The 19,783-nt window shown below is 41.2% G+C and overlaps 1 protein-coding gene across 3 annotated transcripts in view; it reads left to right on the top strand.

Annotated features, from left to right (window-relative positions):
• Nucleotides 1-19,783, top strand: part of LOC125926702 (ABC-type organic anion transporter ABCA8-like) — a 71,982-nt gene that overhangs the window by 38,945 nt on the left and 13,254 nt on the right. For all 3 annotated transcript variants that reach the window (XM_049636411.1, XM_049636412.1, XM_049636413.1), the window contains 10 exons: nt 2,149-2,347; nt 3,057-3,223; nt 7,116-7,249; nt 8,030-8,167; nt 11,108-11,215; nt 15,483-15,656; nt 15,848-15,961; nt 18,208-18,330; nt 19,167-19,232; nt 19,683-19,774. In XM_049636411.1, the coding sequence (XP_049492368.1) occupies nt 2,149-2,347; nt 3,057-3,223; nt 7,116-7,249; nt 8,030-8,167; nt 11,108-11,215; nt 15,483-15,656; nt 15,848-15,961; nt 18,208-18,330; nt 19,167-19,232; nt 19,683-19,774 (1,315 nt within the window). The remainder of the gene's footprint in view (nt 1-2,148; nt 2,348-3,056; nt 3,224-7,115; nt 7,250-8,029; nt 8,168-11,107; nt 11,216-15,482; nt 15,657-15,847; nt 15,962-18,207; nt 18,331-19,166; nt 19,233-19,682; nt 19,775-19,783) is intronic.

Here is a 19,783-nt window from a genome sequence, read left to right as displayed (position 1 = left end):
TCCAACTCACAAACCGTGAGATCACGGCCTGAGCCGAAGTCGGACGCTTAACCGACTGAGCCACCCAGGGGCCCCTTCAGTGAACTTTTAAATTTTTTTTTTTTAACGTTTATTTATTTTTGAGACAGAGAGAGACAGAGCATGAACAGGGGAGGGGCAGAGAGAGAGGGAGACACAGAATCCGAAACAGGCTCCAGGCTCCGAGCTGTCAGCACAGAGCCCGACGCGGGGCTTGAACTCACGGACCGTGAGATCATGACCCGAGCCGAAGTCGGCCGCTTAACCGACCGAGCCACCCAGGTGCCCCTTCAGTGAACTTTTAAAATCGGTTCATGCACTTTTCAGCTCAAATCTCTATTTGGTTATCTTAAATAATTTTTACATCTCTAATTATATCCCCTATTTGATGAGACATTATTGAAATACAGTAAAACTTTGCTTTGTGAGCATAATTTGTTTCGGAAACGTACTTGTAATCCAAAGCACTCATCTATCAAAGCGAATTTCAGGAACCATTGGCTCAGTTGTGATCATGTGACGCTTGGCACCACATTCTATTCGTACTGCAAGGCACCACTCATGTATCAAGTTAAAATTTATTGGAAACGTTTGCTTGTCTCACTAAACAAGTTACTTGCAGTCCAGGTTTTCCTGTACTTGGTGATTTATAAATGCGTCGTTCGATGTACGAACATTTGTGGATTTCCTAGATGTTATTGCTGTTGACACACAGATCATATTCCAGCACAGGCAAAATTCTAGAGCTCCCTCTGTTATACAGCCCCAAATTTCTCAACAAGAAATGATACCTACCTGATTTTCAGCTTGCTATCACTTTTTGTTTACTTGTTTTGGGGGGGGTTCGGCTTTTCTGCTACTGGGGAGTCAACCTGACTCTCCATCCTTGACCATGGCTTACCACGCCTTGGGAGATCGCTCCACCTTTCCACCCTACACCCAGATGTCAGCATGCCAGTGTATTGTACCCAGCCAAGATCCATTCTGCCTCAGTAGATCTCTTTCTGCTCATGTGTCCTGTAGCCAGCCCCTGGTGGATTTCCTTCACAGAGGAAGGCCCCATGTACCTTGACGATGTCTTCCACAAGTAAAGAGTCTCTGCACTTTAGCGTGGATCTTTCTCAGCTTTTCCTTCCCATCTCCAGCCTTTGGTGTGCTGTTCCCATGTATTTGGTGAAGTTCTCATGGGAAAGGGTTGGTAAATGATGTAAATTCATTTGGGGACGTGAGTACCACGTGACTCTAGTCTGTCCTACCAGCCCATACGTGACCATAAGAGTTTGTTCAATGCCCTCTCCTTATTCATATCTAAAGTGGTTCTTTCCTTTTCCCTTGCCCCTAGGATGAAAGGAGCCATGGGTATCATCTCCCTCGGAATGAGTCTTCCCTTTATGGAAAAAAAAAATTTTTTTTTTTTTTTACTTTCTTTATGCTCGTATCTGATGGGTTAAAAATAACGGGTATATTCTCTCGGTAAGAGAGGTGACAGTCTCTTGGAAGCAGGAGATCCCTGAATTATTCTTTTAATATACTGTTGACCCCTACCCATAAGATCTTTACATCTTCTTCAATAGTAACTGGAATGGTGTGTTTTTGTGTCTGTGGTTGAACATTTTTGGGCGTGTGCTTTCTGAGGTTTGATATCAGGCTTGTTTTAACACCATACAATGGACAGCATCCCGAGTCTCCAAAGACTGTCGGGCATATACAAGAGTGCAGCCTCCAGTGGTGCGAACAGATTTGAAATCCCACCAGTGCCAACAATTAACGGTTAATCCCATTTGTAGCATGTCAATTCGTAGGTTGTTTCTCTAGGCGAACACCTGAGGTTATTTTTCCCTTGCAAGTGACACCTCTAGGCACGCTATGATCTCGCGTGTTTGCCCTGACCTCTCGAACGTGTTGTCTGTAGCCAAATGATCGAAGATCTCCTTTCTACTCCTTTTGTTCAAGGCATCAAACTTCCATTCATGTTTCTCGCTCATGGCGGCTGCCAATAGCACCACAAAACGCCCACAGTTACGCAGAAGACTCTAGCAGTGTGGACGACACAAGCTCCTACATGCAGTAGGCTCCATAACGTCCAGCTGGAGCCCAGTTTTATGAATTGCGTTTTTTCGTATTTTGCAGATATTGCCACGTGGGGAGAAGCCCCGTCAGAAAGAGCTGGAGATACAGAGAGGCTTGTTGAGACAGAGCAAGTTCTCAGTTCACTTAATGAGATAAGCCAGACCATAGGCGGAATGGCTCTTTGGAGACAGCAAATCTGTGCGATCGCAAGGGTTCGCTTCTTGAAATTAAAGCATGAAAGGAAAGCTCTTTTATCACTGTGAGTGTCAGAGTGCCACGGGGGGGGTTTTCAGTCGATACATTAAGAAAACAAATCTAAGATGTAAAAGCGAGAGGAGACCATCAAAAAATAAAAATAAGGTGGGGGGGCGCCTGGGTGGCTCAGTCGGTTAAGGGTCCGACTTTGGCTCAGGTCACCATCTCACGGTTTGTGGGTTCGAGCCTCACTTCAGGCTCTGTGCTGACAGCTCAGAGCCTGGAGCCTGCTTTGGATTCTGGGTCTCCCTCTCGCTCTGCCCCTCCCCCACTCACGCTTTGTCTCTCTCTGTCTCTGAAAAATGAATAAACCTTTTAAAAAATGTAATTTTAGGGGCGCCTGGGTGGCTCAGTCGGTTGAGCGGCCGACTTCAGCTCGGGTCACGACCTCGCGGTCCGTGAGTTCGAGCCCCGCGTCGGGCTCTGGCCTGATGGCTCAGAGCCTGGAGCCTGCTTCCGATTCTGTGTCTCCCTCTCTCTCTGCCCCTCCTCCGTTCATGCTCTGTCTCTCTCTGTCTCAAAAATAAATAAAAAAACGTTAAAAAAATGTAATTTTAGGGGTAGGCAAAGGGCAAAATACTCAAGAAAAGAGTCCAAGAGCTCTGTGTTGAATTTCCATAAATTCTTGATGGTATCACGTTCTAATCTGCTCAGGCAGCTTTAAAGGTTAAGAAATGACTGTGCATTCACACTGGCACTTTTCTTCTGGGTAGGCTCTTGATTCTCGGATTTGGAGTTTGCCCTCTTCTCACAGAGATCATCACCATGAAAGTGTATCAACAGAGCTACGCTTGGGAACTTTCTCCTCGTTTGTACTTCCTGGCTCCTGGACAACAGCCACGTGATCCTCTCACAGGATTACTGATCATCAACAAAACAGGTAATAATGTGGCGAATACTCCGTTCCCAAGTGCATTCACGGTTAAGAGAAACATAAAGCATGTGAGAGAGAAAAAGAAACTTTTGACTTCCTCCGTATAAAACTGTTTATGAGGCTTGAGGAGGGTGAATGCAAGTCCAGGAAGGTAAAGGGGACTAGGAAAGGACTTGCCAAGGAGACATAAACTTTCTGGTGGCTGTGGGCAAAATGAAAGCATTTGTATCAAAAAAAAAACACGTTTGTGGGGCGCCTGGATGGCTCAGTCAGTAAAGCATCCAACTCTTGATTTCAGCTCAGGTCATGATCTCACAGTTCATGAGTTCAAGCCCCGTGTTGGGTTCTGTGCTGACAGCGCGGAGCCTGCTTGGGATTCTCTGTTTCTCTCTCTCTCTCTCTCTCTCTGCCCCTCCCCTGCTCAACCTTTATCTTTCTCTCTCAGAATAAAGAAATAAACATTAAAAAAGACACATTTGTAACAGCTGGAGCTAGAATTCATGTGCTATTCCATTTATTCCAAGGATACAGTCCAGTGGTTTTCAGTGTATTTCACAGAATTGTGTAACTCTCAGTACAACTCATTTTTTTTGGAATCTTTTTATCTCAAAACTTTTTTTAAAAAAATTTTTTAAAGAATATTTTTATCTCAAAAAGAAATCCCATGCTCATGAGTACTCATTGCCATTTACTCTTCCCCAGCTCTGAGAAACCACAAAATTTCTGTTTCTACAGATCTGTGTTACCCTGGACATTTAATGTAAGTAGAATTACACAACAGATGATCTTTTATGACCGACTTCGTTCACTTAGTGTGATGTTTTCCAGGTTCGTCTATGTTGTAGCATGTTTCAGTATTTTTTTAATTGTGGAAGAATTCCATTGTGTGAATATGCTACATTTTATTTTTCATTATATGATGGATAGTTTCTCCAAATTATTGGTTATTATGAGTAATGCTGCTATAAATGTCCATGTACAGGTTTTTGTATGAACATACATATTTTTTTCACTTCTTTGGGGTATAAAACCCAGAAATGGAATTGTTGGGTCATATGGTGACTATATTTAACCTTTTGAGGAAAGGCCAAAGTTCTTTGAACGGGCTGCCCCGATTTACGTTTATGCCAGCAATTTGTGAGGGTTCCAATTTCTACACATTTTCACCCAAACTTGTTATTTCCTGACTTTTTTTTTTTTGTCATACTCATCTTCATATGAATCAAGTAGTATCTTGTAGTTTGATTTGCATTTTGCTAATAGCTACTGACCTTAGGCATCTGCCCATGTGCTTACTGGCCGGTTGTATATCAGTCTTTGCAGAAGTGCCTTTTTTCTTCCTATTTAAACAATGAATCATATGTCCTTCTTATTGAATCCCAAGTGTTCTTTAAATATTCTAGATACAAGTCCCTTATCGCATGCAATAGATCCTCATCATTCACAGGTTATGTACTTGCAGACTTCTCTAGTCAGTAAAACTTATTTGTGACCCCAAAACCAATACTCATGGTTCTTTTGTAATCATTCACACACATGCTCAGATCAGTGGGCAGTTTGAGTCACCTGATACACACTTTCCAGCTGAGGTGATACTCTGTTTCCTTGTTCAGCTCTCATACTGTAACTAAATATCCTTTCTGTAGTCTATTGAATGCTACGTTTTCCACCCAAGTAGAGTGCACAAGTGCTTTCTAGTGTCCCTGAGTCAAGAAGGCCATGAGATACCTTCCAGAGTAAATATGTGTGTTAAATAAGCTTCGTTCAGATATACATTAGTGTCATTGGCTTTGAGATTGCTGTTACAAGTCAACAATATATATACCAAAACATATATAAGATATGGCAATCTCTTGATTGGTCAAAGAAATTTTTGCAACCAGAGGCTCACAGGAACCTAAGCCATAATTAAGAATTCACTTGGGGCGCCTGGGTGGCTCAGTCGTCTGAGTGTCCGACTTCGGCTCAGGTCATGATCTCGCGGTTCATGAGTTTGAGCCCCACATCGGGCTCTGTTGCTGACAGCTCAGAGCCCGGAGCCTGCTTCAGATTCTGTGTCCCCCTTTCTCTCTGCCCCACCTCTGCTTGTGCTCTGTCTCTCTCTGTCTTTCAAAAATGAATAAACATTAGGGGCGCCTGGGTGGCGCAGTCGGTTAAGCGTCCGACTTCAGCCAGGTCACGATCTCGCGGTCCGTGAGTTCGAGCCCCGCGTCAGGCTCTGGGCTGATGGCTCGGAGCCTGGAGCCTGTTTCCGATTCTGTGTCTCCCTCTCTCTCTGCCCCTCCCCCGTTCATGCTCTGTCTCTCTCTGTCCCAAAAATAAATAAAAAACGTTGAAAAAAAAAATTAAAAAAAAAATGAATAAACATTAAAAAAATTTAAAAAATAAAGAATTCACTAATTCAGTGTTTGTGGTGACTTTATAGAATATATGTACCATGAATAATAAGAGTCAGTTGCAAGTTTTCTGCAAAAATTTTGCTTCGTCCTGTAGATTGCCTTTTCATTTTCTCATTAGTGTCCTTTGAAGCATAATGTTTTAATTTTTTTAAGTTCTTTTTTTTTTTTTCTGAGACAAAAGCAGTGTGAGTGGCGGAGGGGCAGAGAGAGGGAGAGAGAGAATCCCAAGCAGACTTTGCACTGTCAGCGTAGAGCCCGTTGTGGGCCTTGAACTCACCAACCATTGAGATCGTGACCTGAGCCGAAATCAAGAGTTGGATGCTCAACGAACTGAGCCACCCAGACACTCTATAATGTTTTAATTCTTACAAGGTCCAACTTATTTTTTTCCCTGGCTTGTGCTTTTGGTCTCATATCTAGGTAAGCTTTACGTAACCCAAGATCACAAGGATTTACTTCTATATTTTCTTCTAAGGTGTTTTTACTCTTAGTTCTTCCATGTAGGTCTGTGATCCAGTTTGAGTAATTTTTGTGTATGGTGTGAGGAAGGGACACAACTTCAATGGCTATTCAGTTCTCTTCAGGGGACTGAGTGGCCACCAACCTTTCTTATTCCTTTCAGTCCCATGTTGCATAAACTCCATCCCCCCAGGTAGTGAGAGGACTGGAGTCCCGGTCCATCCACTCCCTACTTATGAGATGAAAGCTCTATCGTAGGCACGTGAGGCCAAAAATAAGGCCAAATCATCCTTATCCCAGTTCTTCCCAAGAAGATACTATAGCCCTAGACGTGGCTTGATGAAGGATTCTTGAGTTCTTGGCTATATCCAGAGTGAAGCTTCTATCAAGCTAATTGAGGATAGGGACTAACGGTATGGATTTTTAGCTCAAATGCCAGTTTTTTAGTGTTCTTACCCAAACTTACTAGATGTTCTTAAATTTTTTTTCCACTTTCTGTGTGCCATTAAGACAATCAAGAGATTTTTAACTTGTTGGATTTTTAGTAATTTTTACAAGTTATGGTTGCTTTTCTGGGAGAAGGTCCATGAAGCTCCTCCTACCCTCATTCAAACAGCTGTTATCGAGACACATTTTGAAAGTCAATTAATAATCTAGCAGTAGTGAAGTGAGATTTAGCGATTTCCGTAGTTGATTAGTAGCGATTACCCGTGTCATTAAACCCTTAATGTTTATGGCCTCTGATTGCAATATTCTAGATAAAAACATCATTCCAAATGCCATATGGTGCTCAAAAAAAGACTTTCACCTTTCACGTTAGCAGTAATCAGAAGCGAATAAATATATTATGAACTAAACTCCATCACAAGTGAATAGATTTTTAATTCACAGTAACAAGTATGTTCTTACGTGGAAAGCTATCCTGACAGTCCATATGGCAGTAAGGATCACATAATGACATTAATTAAAATTTTATTGTACAACTTGACATTGATTTTCTTAGTTTTATGACACACCTAATATATTTAACTGCAACGCAGGGGCAAGCATTGATGGCTTTATACATTCTGTGGAGCATCAAAACATAGCTTTGGAAGTGGATGCATTTGGAACTAAAAATGCCGTAGATGACCCATCTTATAATGGAGCCATCATAGTGTCTGGTAATGAAAAGGTATGTTGGTCTCTGTTTCATAATTTTTCCCCAAGATGTGGAAAACCAATACGATATCGATGTACTCAGCTTTCCATTTCAGGATGTGAAATGAAAAACAAAGAATGCTTGCATTTATTACTCAGTGAATTGTAGTCATTAACGTGATGAATAATTCATATTTTAATCATTGTCTACCAACACAATCTGTGTGTATTAGCAAAATAAACACTATATAATACCCCCCGTCGAGTGCATATTTAAGTCCAAAGAACTCAGATTTCCTCTCAAGGATTTTAGAATACATATTTTCTGAAACTTCTGTTTTATTCTTAAACAATAATACTTGATGCTAGCCTTCACCCAGATGTCTGGTGTCCTGAAAATTAGATTCAGTCTATATGCTTGCTCTGTTTTACTTACACAGTGTTTGTGTTTTGCTTTATTTGACACCATTTAAAAAAAATTTTTTTTTACATTTATTTATTTTTGATAGAGAGAGATAGAGCACAAGTGAGGGAGGGGCAGAGAGAGAGGGAGACACAGAATCTGAAACAGGCTCCAGGCTCCGAGCTGTCAGCACAGAGCCCGACGTGGGGCTCGAACCCACGGACCGCGAGATCATGACCTGAGCCGAAGTCCGATGCTTCACCGACCGAGCCACCCAGGCGCCCCTATTTGGCACCATTTTAAAAAAAGAATTTTTTAAATTTTATTAATTAAATTTTTCCTTTTTTATAAAAAAAAAAAAAAAAAAAAAAAGAACTTTGAGAATTTATAATTTTGCTTTTTATATTTTAGTGTTACAGATTTTCATTAGTATGCAATACAAAAAGACTAAATTGCTTCCCAGTTCTCATGGATATTATTAGCAATGCACTGCTTGGAATGGTTAAGCCATCAGCACACATCCAAACTGATAGAAGTACATTTTCAAGCGTAAGTATACTGACTCTCTTCCATCAGGAATCTGGTCTCTCCTGCACCAAGAATGTCCCAGGTCACTCTTTTAAGTGCTGCAATCTCGTTCTTATTGAGTAAATAGCTGCATAATAAATCACGACTTGGTTCATGCTAGCTCTCTGGTTTTCAGAAATCAGTACACTTTTTAGAGCTCCAGTGTTTTCAGTAATCTCTATACCCAGCATGGGGCTCAAATTCGCAACCCCAAGAGTCGCACGCTCTACCTACTGAGCCACCCAGGGGCCCCTGGAGCTTTATTTTTTTTTTAACTTTTTTTAACGTTTTATTTATTTTTGAGAGACAGACAGAGACAGAGAATGAGCATGGGGAGGTGCAGAGAGAGAGGGAGACACAGAATCTGAAACAGGCCCCAGGCTCTGACAGCTCAGAGCCCAACACGGGGCTCGAACTCATGAACTGCAAAATCATGACCTGATCCGACGTCGGATGCTTAAGGGACTGAGCCACCCAGGTGCCCAGAGCTTTAATTTTTTAAATGCAAAACAGAACTCTTTTTTTTTTTTTTTTTTTTTTACGTTTATTTATTTTTGAGACAGAGAGAGAGAGCATGAACAGGGGAGGGGCAGAGAGAGAGGGAGACACAGAATCTGAAACAGGCTCCAGGCTCTGAGCTGTCAGCACAGAGCCCGACGCGGCGCTCAAACTCACGGACCGTGAGATCATGACCTGAGCCGAAGTCGGACACCCAACCGACCAAGCCACCCAGGCGCCCCCGAAACAGAACTCTTTTTCAAAGGGAATGTGAGGTAATGAAAGTGAAGTCAGGAAGCACTGAGACTAACACAAAAATAACAAAAGTAGGAAGGAGGGAGAGAGACAGAAAGAAGAAAAGGAAAGAGAAGGGGAGGGGAGGGGAGGGAAGGGAAAGGAAGAAACTGAAGTCTTATGATTACTTTTAGAAACACTACAGAGAAAAAAATTTAGGACAAAGTTCAGACCAACACTGCAGGCTGGTTACACTAGAATTATTCCAGTTCCTTGTAATAAATATTCATTATTTGGGCCTGCCAGCTTTTTCATACCTGGGGCAAAAGGAAAAAAAAAAATCCCTATTTCTAAAAAAAAGGCCCATGTGATTGGATTGTGTACACAGCCTTGTAAGTTTGGAAACCAGAATACAGATTAGAGTTTGTAATTGTTCCTTTTCGATGATTTCCTAAATATATTGCTTCCACTTAGAGAGTTCTTTGAACCCAGAGACCGTGTATTTTTAACCCTACAGAATATTTTATACCTTGAGATAAGGCTGAGGACATGATAAGCACCAAGTAACTTACTTGTTAAATGTATAAATGAAAGTCAGAGGTCACCAAATTATCTATATTCCATTCAAATCTAGGGTTTTAGAATAATATATATATGGCTAAAGACCATTTACCCATGTGTATATAAATGGACCTTGTATCCATCATTTTCACACACTCCTGTAGGATTTTGAGTTGACTTCTCACGACGTACCTCATGGTGCGTTCAGCAAATAAAAATTCCTTTCGGTAAGGGTGTGTAAGAAGCTTAATCCCTAAAGCAAAAAGTTTTAGTCATTCATCAAGTACTAATTTTAGACTATGCTATGGTTCATTTAATTAACCTCCTATCCATTTTCTGGTTTCTGAGGGAGGATACCATAGTTGAGCAAATTTCCATCAATAGAAACATTCCGTTTTAGCTATGATGAGTTCGATACCAACTAACTACCTTACTTGACCTTGTTTCACGTGCTCAGCATCCGAACTTTAATATCTCCAGCAACTCAGGTTATACTCTATTTGGATTTACCTGTTCGTTGCTCAGGTAAGAGTTTTTGGGAGTTTCAGACCTTGCTTCTGTCCTGCTCAAGTCAAAGGATTTACCACTGAGTACTGAACCCACCCCGCATGCAAGGTGTTCTTAAAAGATTCTGTCAATAACCTTAAATCTCACCTTTCTGTCATGAGAAAGGTTGTCTCTGATGGCCAAGCTGAAGATAACCAGACTCTGGTTATAACTTTAAAAAAAATTTTTTTTTAACGTTTATTTCTGAGAGAGAGAGACAGAGAGAGCGTGAGCATGGGAAGGGCAGAGAGAGAGGGAGACACAGAACTCGAAGCAGGCTCCAGGCTCCAAGCTGTCAGCACAGAGCCCTATGCGGGGCTCGAGCTCACAGACTCGTGGACCATGAGATCATGACCTGAGCCGAAGTTGGCCGCCCAACCAACTGAGCCACCCAGACACCCCTGGTTGTAACTTTTCTCAGCAATGTGTGTAACTAAACACCTTTGTGGATCACGAAAGTAACGTGGAAACTGTTTTCAGGGCAGTCAGTGCATCTTCTGTCGCTAAAGACTGTTCCAAACAGGAGCGACATTGTGTGTGAGCAAGTGCCAAGGTTTTTCATGGAGATTCCACTTCCCTTTCTAGTACTGTGCTTTATCTCTACTTTGGAAGCCTCAACCAATATTTTTCTGGTCTCACGGTGTACCTAGAAAGACACTTACCATCACTGTGCCCACAGAACATCCGAGAGGATTTTTGAGTCAGGCTGTCGCATTTGACATAATTAAATACCCGTGAAAAATGAGATGTTCCAACTGTGACTTGTCATTATTTACTGTTTTCACATCAGAATACATTTTAGAATCCTAAAATAAGAAAATGTAAAATGTTTCTCCTCTTTTGTTTCCCAACGGTGTAATACTTATCAGTTCAGCCTCATGCTTGGAGTCACTTTCCTTATCCCTGTAACTGGGTATAAAGCCAAGAGTCATGCTTCATAATTGGATGGATAATGAAAGAGTTTGGGAACCTCAGTGGGGACCTAAGGAGGGAGTATATGTCATCAGTTTAATATTTTTTTTAATGTGTTCCAGAAAGCAAATTTTGAATTTGTTGCTCAGCTCGTTATATTTGCATTTTCAGGAGTCACAGAGAAATTCGTTTGTATTTTGGGAACATACCATATTATGGGCGATTTTGGCATCCTCTTGTACTCCTTATATTGCAATGAGCAGCTTCGATGATTATAAGGTAATAATGAAAACTTCATTACTTTGTATAACTAGAAGGTGAAGGTGAAAGTCCTTCCACACGGCTTTTATACAAGCCTTTTCACAAGGCTATTTATACATTTCTTAAATGCTTATTTATTTTTGAGAGAGAAAGCATACGAACAGGGAGGGGCAGAGAGAGGGAGACAGAGGATCCAAAACGGGCTCCACGCTGACAGCGGAGAGCCCGACGTAGGGCTTGAACTCATGAACCGTCAGATCGTGACGTGAGCTGAAGTCGGATGCTTCACCGACTGAGCTACCCAGGTACCACCCTCCCGTCCATTTATACATGCTTCATAGAGCAGCCAATTCAGCAATAAATCCTAACATATAGAAATTTTGTTTGATGTCTTTATAAATACAGAGATAAATAAAGAGGTTACAGATAGAGAAGATTCTAAAAGTTGCATGGATGTGCAGCACCTAGAATAGACCAAATAAATTTGAAAAAGAAAAGACAAAGTTGGAAGGGTTATGTTTCTGCCCTCAAGGCTTACTACAAAGTTATAGGAGTGGAGAATGTGTTGTATTTATTTAGGATCGTCATATAGGCGTAGGAAACAAAATAGACATTTCAGAGATTATCAGTTGATTTTCAGTAAAATCTGCCAGAGAATTCAGCAAATTGTACCGGAACGACTTGATATTGGTATGAGGAAAAAAAATAGTGTTCTCAACACTCACCCCCCACCATACACAAATTTTATTTGACATGAATCGTCGGTTTTGTGGTAAGCAATTATTTCTTGCTTAGATGGGGCAGAATGAGCATATATACCATAAAGGAAAATGAGAACTTGAAATTCGTCAAAGTTAAAACCCTTTGCTCTTTGTAAAGCACCAATAAGAAAATAAAAAGCTTCGGGCTGGGAAGAAAAAATATCCACAACACTCGTACATCTAACAAAACATTTGTTATCGCACATAAACGAGAATTGGAGGGTTGCATGGTCCCTGCACAAGGAAAAGACAAAAATTTGTGAAGCATTCCATATTAAAAAAAAATTTTTTTTGTACTAAGAAGATAAAGAACTCTTACAGCTCAGTAGTAAAAGATAGCCTAAAATTTAAAGATGGGCAAAATATTTGAACAAATACTTCACTGAAGATATGTGGAAGGAAAATGCTCCCATGAAAAGATGGCTAATATCATGGGTAATCAGGAAAAGAGCCCCCATGAGATAGCTCTACACACGAACGAAAATGAGTAAATGAACATGACTGAAAATACCACGTTTGGGAGGATATGGAGAAACTGGAACTGTAATGCGTCATCGGCAGGAACATAAAATGCACAGTCACTTTGCTAAGCCATTCGACGCTGTCTTACAAAGTGAAAAATACACTTATGGTGCAGCCCGGAATGTCTCTCCTAAGCATTTACCTGGGAGAAAAGAAAACCTCTTTCCACATACAGGCTGGTACATTCACGTTCTTGGCAGCTTTATTCCTGATAGCCAACTCTCTGAAACAGCCCAGATTTCCATCAAGCTGTGAATTGATAGAAATCCTTGGGTGGCCAGACCAGGGGATGTTACTGAGCAGTACAAAAGAAGGAACAACTGATAAATGCATCAGCATGGATACGGGTCATAACCATTACACTGAGGCAATGAAGACAGTAAAGAGTAAATACTGAATGATTTCATTTATATGAAATTCTCAGAAAAGTAAAATAAATTCGCAGTGACAGAAAGGAGACCTGTGGTTTCTTGTAACCCCTGATAAAGGCTATTAACTGCAAAGGAGCATGGGAAATTGGGGGGCGGGGTAATGTAAATGCTCTATACTCTGATTATGATTGTGATACAGGAATCCATGCATGTGTCAAACCCCACGCAACTGAATACTTCATAGGGACGTTTTTTATGGTTTCAAAATCACATTTCAAAAAAGTTAGAGAGAGAGAATTGAAATAAAGGAACATGGTATGTTGAAAACATGAGAACAAAAAAATATTTAATGTTTAACTGACTATACATTTTCATTCACAGACACTCTTTCGTTAATTGCCATGCATTTTTGATGTACCTACAGATATTTGGAGCATCTTTTAAGATGAAGACTGATTCAGTAGTTCTGGAGTAGAGACAGATTTTGAGTGGCAGTCATAGGGTGATGGATTCATATGACTCGTCAACCCAGGCCAACTCGCATTAGCTTTACTTGCAAATCTCAATAGAATGCCTTTTAATGGCTCCATTTTTGTAACTTGACTGCACAGAGTGACCCTGCGTAAGGATCTTTATCTGTTCCTCTCCAAAGTGATTCTGTTGTCCAAGGGAAGGGAGCGCTGGCTGTTCTGTTCTCTTCCTAGTGTAGAACCTCCGGGGAATCTTGGGAAACACCATTTGCTGGCCTGAGGTAACTGTCAGGCATCTCGTAGTTAACACTGTCCTAACTTAAAATGACTCCCAGGGGCACCTGGGTGGCTCAGTCAGTTAAGCCTCAGACTCTTGGTATCGGCTCAGGTCCTGATCTCCCGTTTCGTGGGATGGAGCCCCACATTGGGCTCTGCCCTGAACAGAGCCTGCTTGGGACTCATTCTCTCTCTCTCTCTCTCTCCCTCTCAAAATAAATAAATAAACTTAAAAAAAAAAAAAATGCCTCCCGTAGGAAATGCGGACATTTTCTTTCTCTGGTCTGTGAAATGCCTCAATCCCACCATGTTCCTCCCAACCCTTTGGCCACTGTCTGTCTCCTTTGGAACTCCTCATTCTTCTCCATTGTCTCTAAATTCTGAACTCCTTACATCTCAGTCCTAGGCTCTCTCATCATTCTTGATGTCATTCTGTCCTAGGCAAACTCATCTAACCTTATGGCTTCAAACCCCTTTTACCTACCTATCACTCAACAGACTTGATCTCTAATTTCTTTCTTCTTCTTCTTTTTTTTTTTTTTTTTAGTTTGAGAGAGAGAGAGAAAGAGTGTGCCTGTGCGGGGGTGGGGGAAGGGGACAGAGAGAAGAGAGAGAATCCCAAGCAGGCCCAGTGCCATCAGCACAGAGCCCAGTGCAGGGCCAGTCCCACCGCCGTAGGATCATGACCGGAGCCGAAATCAAGAGTCAGACGCTTAACTGACGGAGTCACCCAGGCGCCCCAAGATCTCTAATTTCTCACGTTACCTCCAGTGCGGATCCAAACTCCCTTCTCCGGGGTTGCCAGTGGGAGAATCACAGACTCTCCCAACTTAACCACATCTCCAAAGCTGAATTTATGATATTGTTGAACGCGTGTACCCCCTCTCCGCATTTCCTGCCCTCCAGAGCTGGCAGTGCTGGGCACTCACTCGGTCAGTAATCTAAAACCACCATTCACCCCTCTCCGGGCTTCACCACAGATCCGTCCATCGCCAAATCCTTTTCAGTCGTGCCAACTGACTGGGCCGGTGCTCAGAGATTTTGACACGCATCCTTAGGTCAAATTCCATCTCTGACAGGGGCCTATTTTAGCCAACCGGAGACCATCAGCAAATGAACTATTTTTGAAAGAAAAGAAACATATTCAAAATTGCTTAACCATTTATTGCGATTGCTTCATTGGGGCCCAACCCCTCATCACTGGATAAGTAGTTTTAAAATATGTAATTTAGTGTGCTTATTCAGAGACGGGCAGGAATGCAAGACACGTAGTATTTACGAATGTAATAATATTCATGTACGTGGGCATAAATATTTGGATGGGTAATAAATATTTGCATGTGTGCTATGCCAAAACTACCCTAATGTATCCTTTAGTTAGAATGAAAGGAATAAAGCCATTTCATATGTATATAAGGTACATATCGTGTTATGTATTTATGTATAATGGTAACTAAAACATAATATTTTATGTATAACCTTGATATGTATATAGACATGTGTAGAGAGAGACAGCACAAGACTTCACAGTGAGTCAAAGCAGAATCACCCTGATGGAAGGCTAGCTGCTTAAATAAACCACCCTGTTCCCGTAGATTATTAATCACTGTTTTGTTTACTGCAGTGTTAATACCTTAATTACACTGAGACCTTCTTACACGTATTTCCACTGGGTGCATGACGAACATCAATATTGTTCATGAAAGCAACAAATTGACCATCTGTGTTTGGAACTATCCGTATCCCTTGGTCCCCATAATGCTTCTGGCCATGATGCAGAATTATTACAAAGGAAAATGCTGATCAAATGTTTTCTTACATAATCCACATTTTCTGGAAGCTCCAACTGAACTAGCACTTTGTGTCTTTGCTGTTTTGTAATCAGAACAAAGCTCAGTCCCAGCTCCGGATTTCAGGCCTCTTCCCTTCTGCTTACTGGTTTGGGCAGGCGCTGGTGGATGTCCCAATGTACTCCCTGATCTTACTGCTTATGTATTTATTAGACTACGGCTTAAACTTCCAAGAGTCTGCGTTTGTAACTGTAAATCAGACTATACAAGTAAGTGATGATATTCATAGAACAAATACCGTTGAATGATTTCATGAAAAAAATTGAAGATGCAAATGATATTTGTATTGTCATAAATTAAATCGCTGTAAAACTCTGTGCTACAACACTCTTTTGGCTCCTGATGTGTTTCTCGGATTGCATTTGCCTTTGACTGAACGTCACGTTCCTGTTGATTTCAGATCCCCTGTTCTATTGGCTATGCCTTCTCACTTATCTTCTTGACATACGTGATTTCGTTCATTTTTCGCAAGGGGAGGAAAAATAGTGGCATTTGGTCTTTTTCCTTCTTTATGGTAAGTATATTTTTTGTGTACAATTCTGAGCCAGTACTTAAAGTTTGCCCTCAGTAGAATGGTAAATTAATATCATAATCTAAAATATTTTGTTTTCTTTATGCATGATCCTTTTCAAACTCTGCATGTTTTTCTCTTCCTAATTTCTAGCCTTGTCTCTCTCTCTCTCTCTTTTTAATGTTTATTTATTTTTGAGAGAGAGCAGGGGGAGGGCGGCAGAGAGAGAGGGAGACGCAGAATCCAAAGCAGGCTCCAGGCTCCACACCGTCAGCACAGAGCCCAACACAGGGCTCGAACTCACAAACCGTGAGATCGTGACCTGAGCTGAAGTCAAGACGCTTAACCAACTGAGCCACCGCAGATCCGCAGGCACCCCTACCCGCAGGCACCCCTACCCTCCTCTCTTTTAAAAGTAGCCAAATTGTTTCTAGAACCATAAAGTATTTGCTAGAAGGAAGCCAGGAAACCATTTGTATCTTCTTTACTGAAAAACAAAGAAGCCCACAGACCTCCACGAGATTACGAATGTTGTTGCTAGCCTGGTTAAAACTAGAAACTACTGCTCCAAATTCTACTAGAGTTAATTCCACAAAAGCAACATTTATTTTATCGAAATTAGGAAGGAAAAGTACATGTTATCTCCTATTACCTATTCTAATTTCCTGTCATTCTGGCTGCCAAAAAGTAAATTATTAATTCAACAAATACTAGTTGGCTTCAGGACACCTGGGTAGCTCAGTCAGTTAAGCGTCCTGTTCCCGATTTCGACTCAGGTCATGATCTCACAGTTCGTGAATTTGAGCCCAATGCCAGGCTCTGCATTAAGAGTGCAGAGCCTGCTTAGGATTCTCTGTCTCTCTTTCTCTCTCTGCCCCTCCCCTGCTCACTCTCTCTATCTCAAAATAAATAAATCGGCTTTAAAAAAATGTGTATTAGTTGCCTTCCAACAATATGTCAAAAAGTAAGACTGATAATAAATAAAAAATAGTTTCAACCCTGAAAGGGCACTCAGAGGGTAAAAGAGAAGTAAACAGTCACTTACGAGAACAAAGTGACAAGGAAAAGATGATCTCTTTTTTTTTTTTTAATTTACAAATTTTTATTTATTGCCTTTTTTTAGGGTTTTCGTAATAACCACTTTTGACAAAATTCCAAGGTACTTTAAAGGAATTCATATTTTGTCTATTTCATGATAGGCATAGGTCTGTTAAATGAGCACTAAAATCCTTGGCATTAGCTACAATCAAATGACAAATAGCAGCTCAGACTTCTTTTACTATACTAAAGATGATCTCTTTTTAAAAGATTGCCTCTGTGAAAACCAGAGAAGGGAAAGATGAACTCATGAAAATGAGAGCAGAAATTTCCTTTAGGAATTGAAACCTGGAGAATAAGATTTTACTAGCTGAAGAAGAATGATGCAGTGAAGAAAGAGAAACCCAGAGGGGAGAAAGTCCAGGCTTATCCTAGGAACTGATAATAATCTGGCTTAGGGAAGGGAAGAAAACACCGTGCAGCATGGGCGTGGCCTTAGTTATGGTAAAAATATTGGTTGGAACCATGCTGGCCTTTGGTGATGTGCTCCAGAATTGAGTCTACAGGCTGTGGGAAGCTATGGAAGCTTCTAGTATAGACATGAAATGTGATCCGAAATATACTTTTAGGAGGAACATGCCCAGTGCCATAAAAATGGTAGCTTGTAACACAAAGAAGCCGGAAGTACAAAAACTTTCAGGGAACTTTTATCATTGCAGTGTTTTAGAAGAAAAAGTCTGAATGTGTCTGTTGGACCTCTCACCATCTCTTATCCCTGAATTCTATTGAATTCTCCTGAAGCCACTCTGGGTTTTTCTGTGCCTCTGTCTCTCCATCAGTATAACTAACAGAAGTCTCTCTCTCTCTCTCTGTTGTTGTTATGTCAATCCTACTAGATATCAGTTTGTGTTCCCCATGATCATTGCTTTTCTACCCGTTTTACCTCCGAAAAGAAGGCCAACTTTCTTCCTTTTCCGTAACGAAAATATTCCATACGTTAGATTTACCCAGTCGTGTCTCACTCATGATACTCTAGGTGAAAGGAATTTGGCTAAGTCACTAAGAGAACAGGTCAGTAGCAATAATGCTGATTTCAGTTGGGTTTCTGAAGCTGGGGCTGAAATTAGGGTTATCTTCAAGATGAGCCATCTCAGTTTGGAATATATGTTGAAATTCGAAGTGTTAATATGCGTGTCTGTTATCTTCTTTAGATCTCCACCTTCTCTTTGTTTTTATTTATGCTATTGGATTACTTTGGATATGGTGTGCTGTATTACATCACCTTTTTAATACCACAAGCCACCTTAATTGGCTGCATGTTCTTGTTTCTTTATGTAAGTAGTGCCACCATCTGCCCCAGTGTCCTAGAACTCTTGGCCAATTGTGAATGCTATGCTGGGGGTTGGGGTTCTACATCATGTTGAGTATACATGACATTGAAATATTTCTACCGCATGGATACCAGCTGAATTCCTCCCAGATAGGCCCGTGTGCTCCAGCCGAACTGCATTAGAAAACCTGCCCCCGGTCCGTGCATGGGGAGGGGGGGTAACAGGTGGTGGGAAACAGAGCAGTCTTTACATGCTCGTAGGCATGCTCAGCTTTAGAAGAAGGCAAATGAAATACCCCCGATCTTTGGGATCTTGCGATTCTCGAGAGGCACTCCATAGGAATAAAATCCTTTTCTTCTAGCTAATCGACTTCTACAAAAGGAAGAAAGATACAGTGCATGCATGAAGATGGGGAAAGGGAAGGGAAGAGAATGGGAGGGGAGGGGAGGGAAGGGGAGGGGAAGGGAAGGGAAGGGAGGGGAGGGGCTTATGAAGGATCAACGGGCACAGGAAGGTGTGCGAAGCTCTGCGGGATAAGGATAAACCCTGTTTCTCTCTCCTTCCTTGGAGAGGCTAACGCATGCCCAAGTTCCTCTCACCAGGTGGTGAGTACTTGCTAAGTCCTATTGCTTCAAATAAAAACACAGTGCCTCTTAGACCTTGGGAGGAAGGAATACAGCCCTTTGATACACATTTCGGAATGGACACCTACCCAATACTCATGGCGAAATCAGGGGACATACCAGTAGGGCTGTTCAGTGGGCCAATTCACGTTTATACGGATAAAAATGCACGAAACCAAAAACCTTCCTATGTAACCATTGTTTTTCCTTTTGCAGCAAGTCGAGTCTTCTCTTTGGACTCAAGAACCAACAAGGGCAGAGCCATTTCTGGTATTCTTAATTGTAAGAACACACCTGTCTTTCAAAACTGTTGTCTTTTCCTATACGAACCATTTTAATTCCTGTATACAGGGTGAAGCTTTTTATTAAGGTAGATATATGGGTATGTGTAGCCCATGGAGATAAAATATTAGTAAAATATGGAACACATTTTTCTATAAAGATTCACTGATTAGATAATATGCTTCCCAAATTTTGAAAACACTATACCAGTATTTAGACGAAATGACCTAAAGTAATGGTATTACCTAATTGTATTTGCTTCTAATGTTTCCATAAGCAAGATTGAAAACGAACTTGATAGTGGCACGATTTGACAGATAGATTATTGGAAATTTGAAATGGTTTTTCCAACCATACCTTTGGAGAAGTCCGACCATTCCTAGTTCATTTCTGATGTGAAACATTTCTCTTTGAGTGCTTCTAACCATGCATCTCTCTCTTTATTCCTAGCCTTTCCTTCATTTTATCATCTTCCTTTTTATTCTTCGGTGTCTGGAATGGAAGTTCGGAAAGACATCAACGAGGAAAGATCCTTTCTTTAGGTTGGGAGA

Source organism: Panthera uncia, chromosome E1, assembly GCF_023721935.1.
Source record: "Panthera uncia isolate 11264 chromosome E1, Puncia_PCG_1.0, whole genome shotgun sequence".
Classification (NCBI taxonomy): Eukaryota; Metazoa; Chordata; class Mammalia; order Carnivora; family Felidae; genus Panthera; species Panthera uncia.
This window is presented reverse-complemented; position numbering and strand designations above follow the sequence as displayed.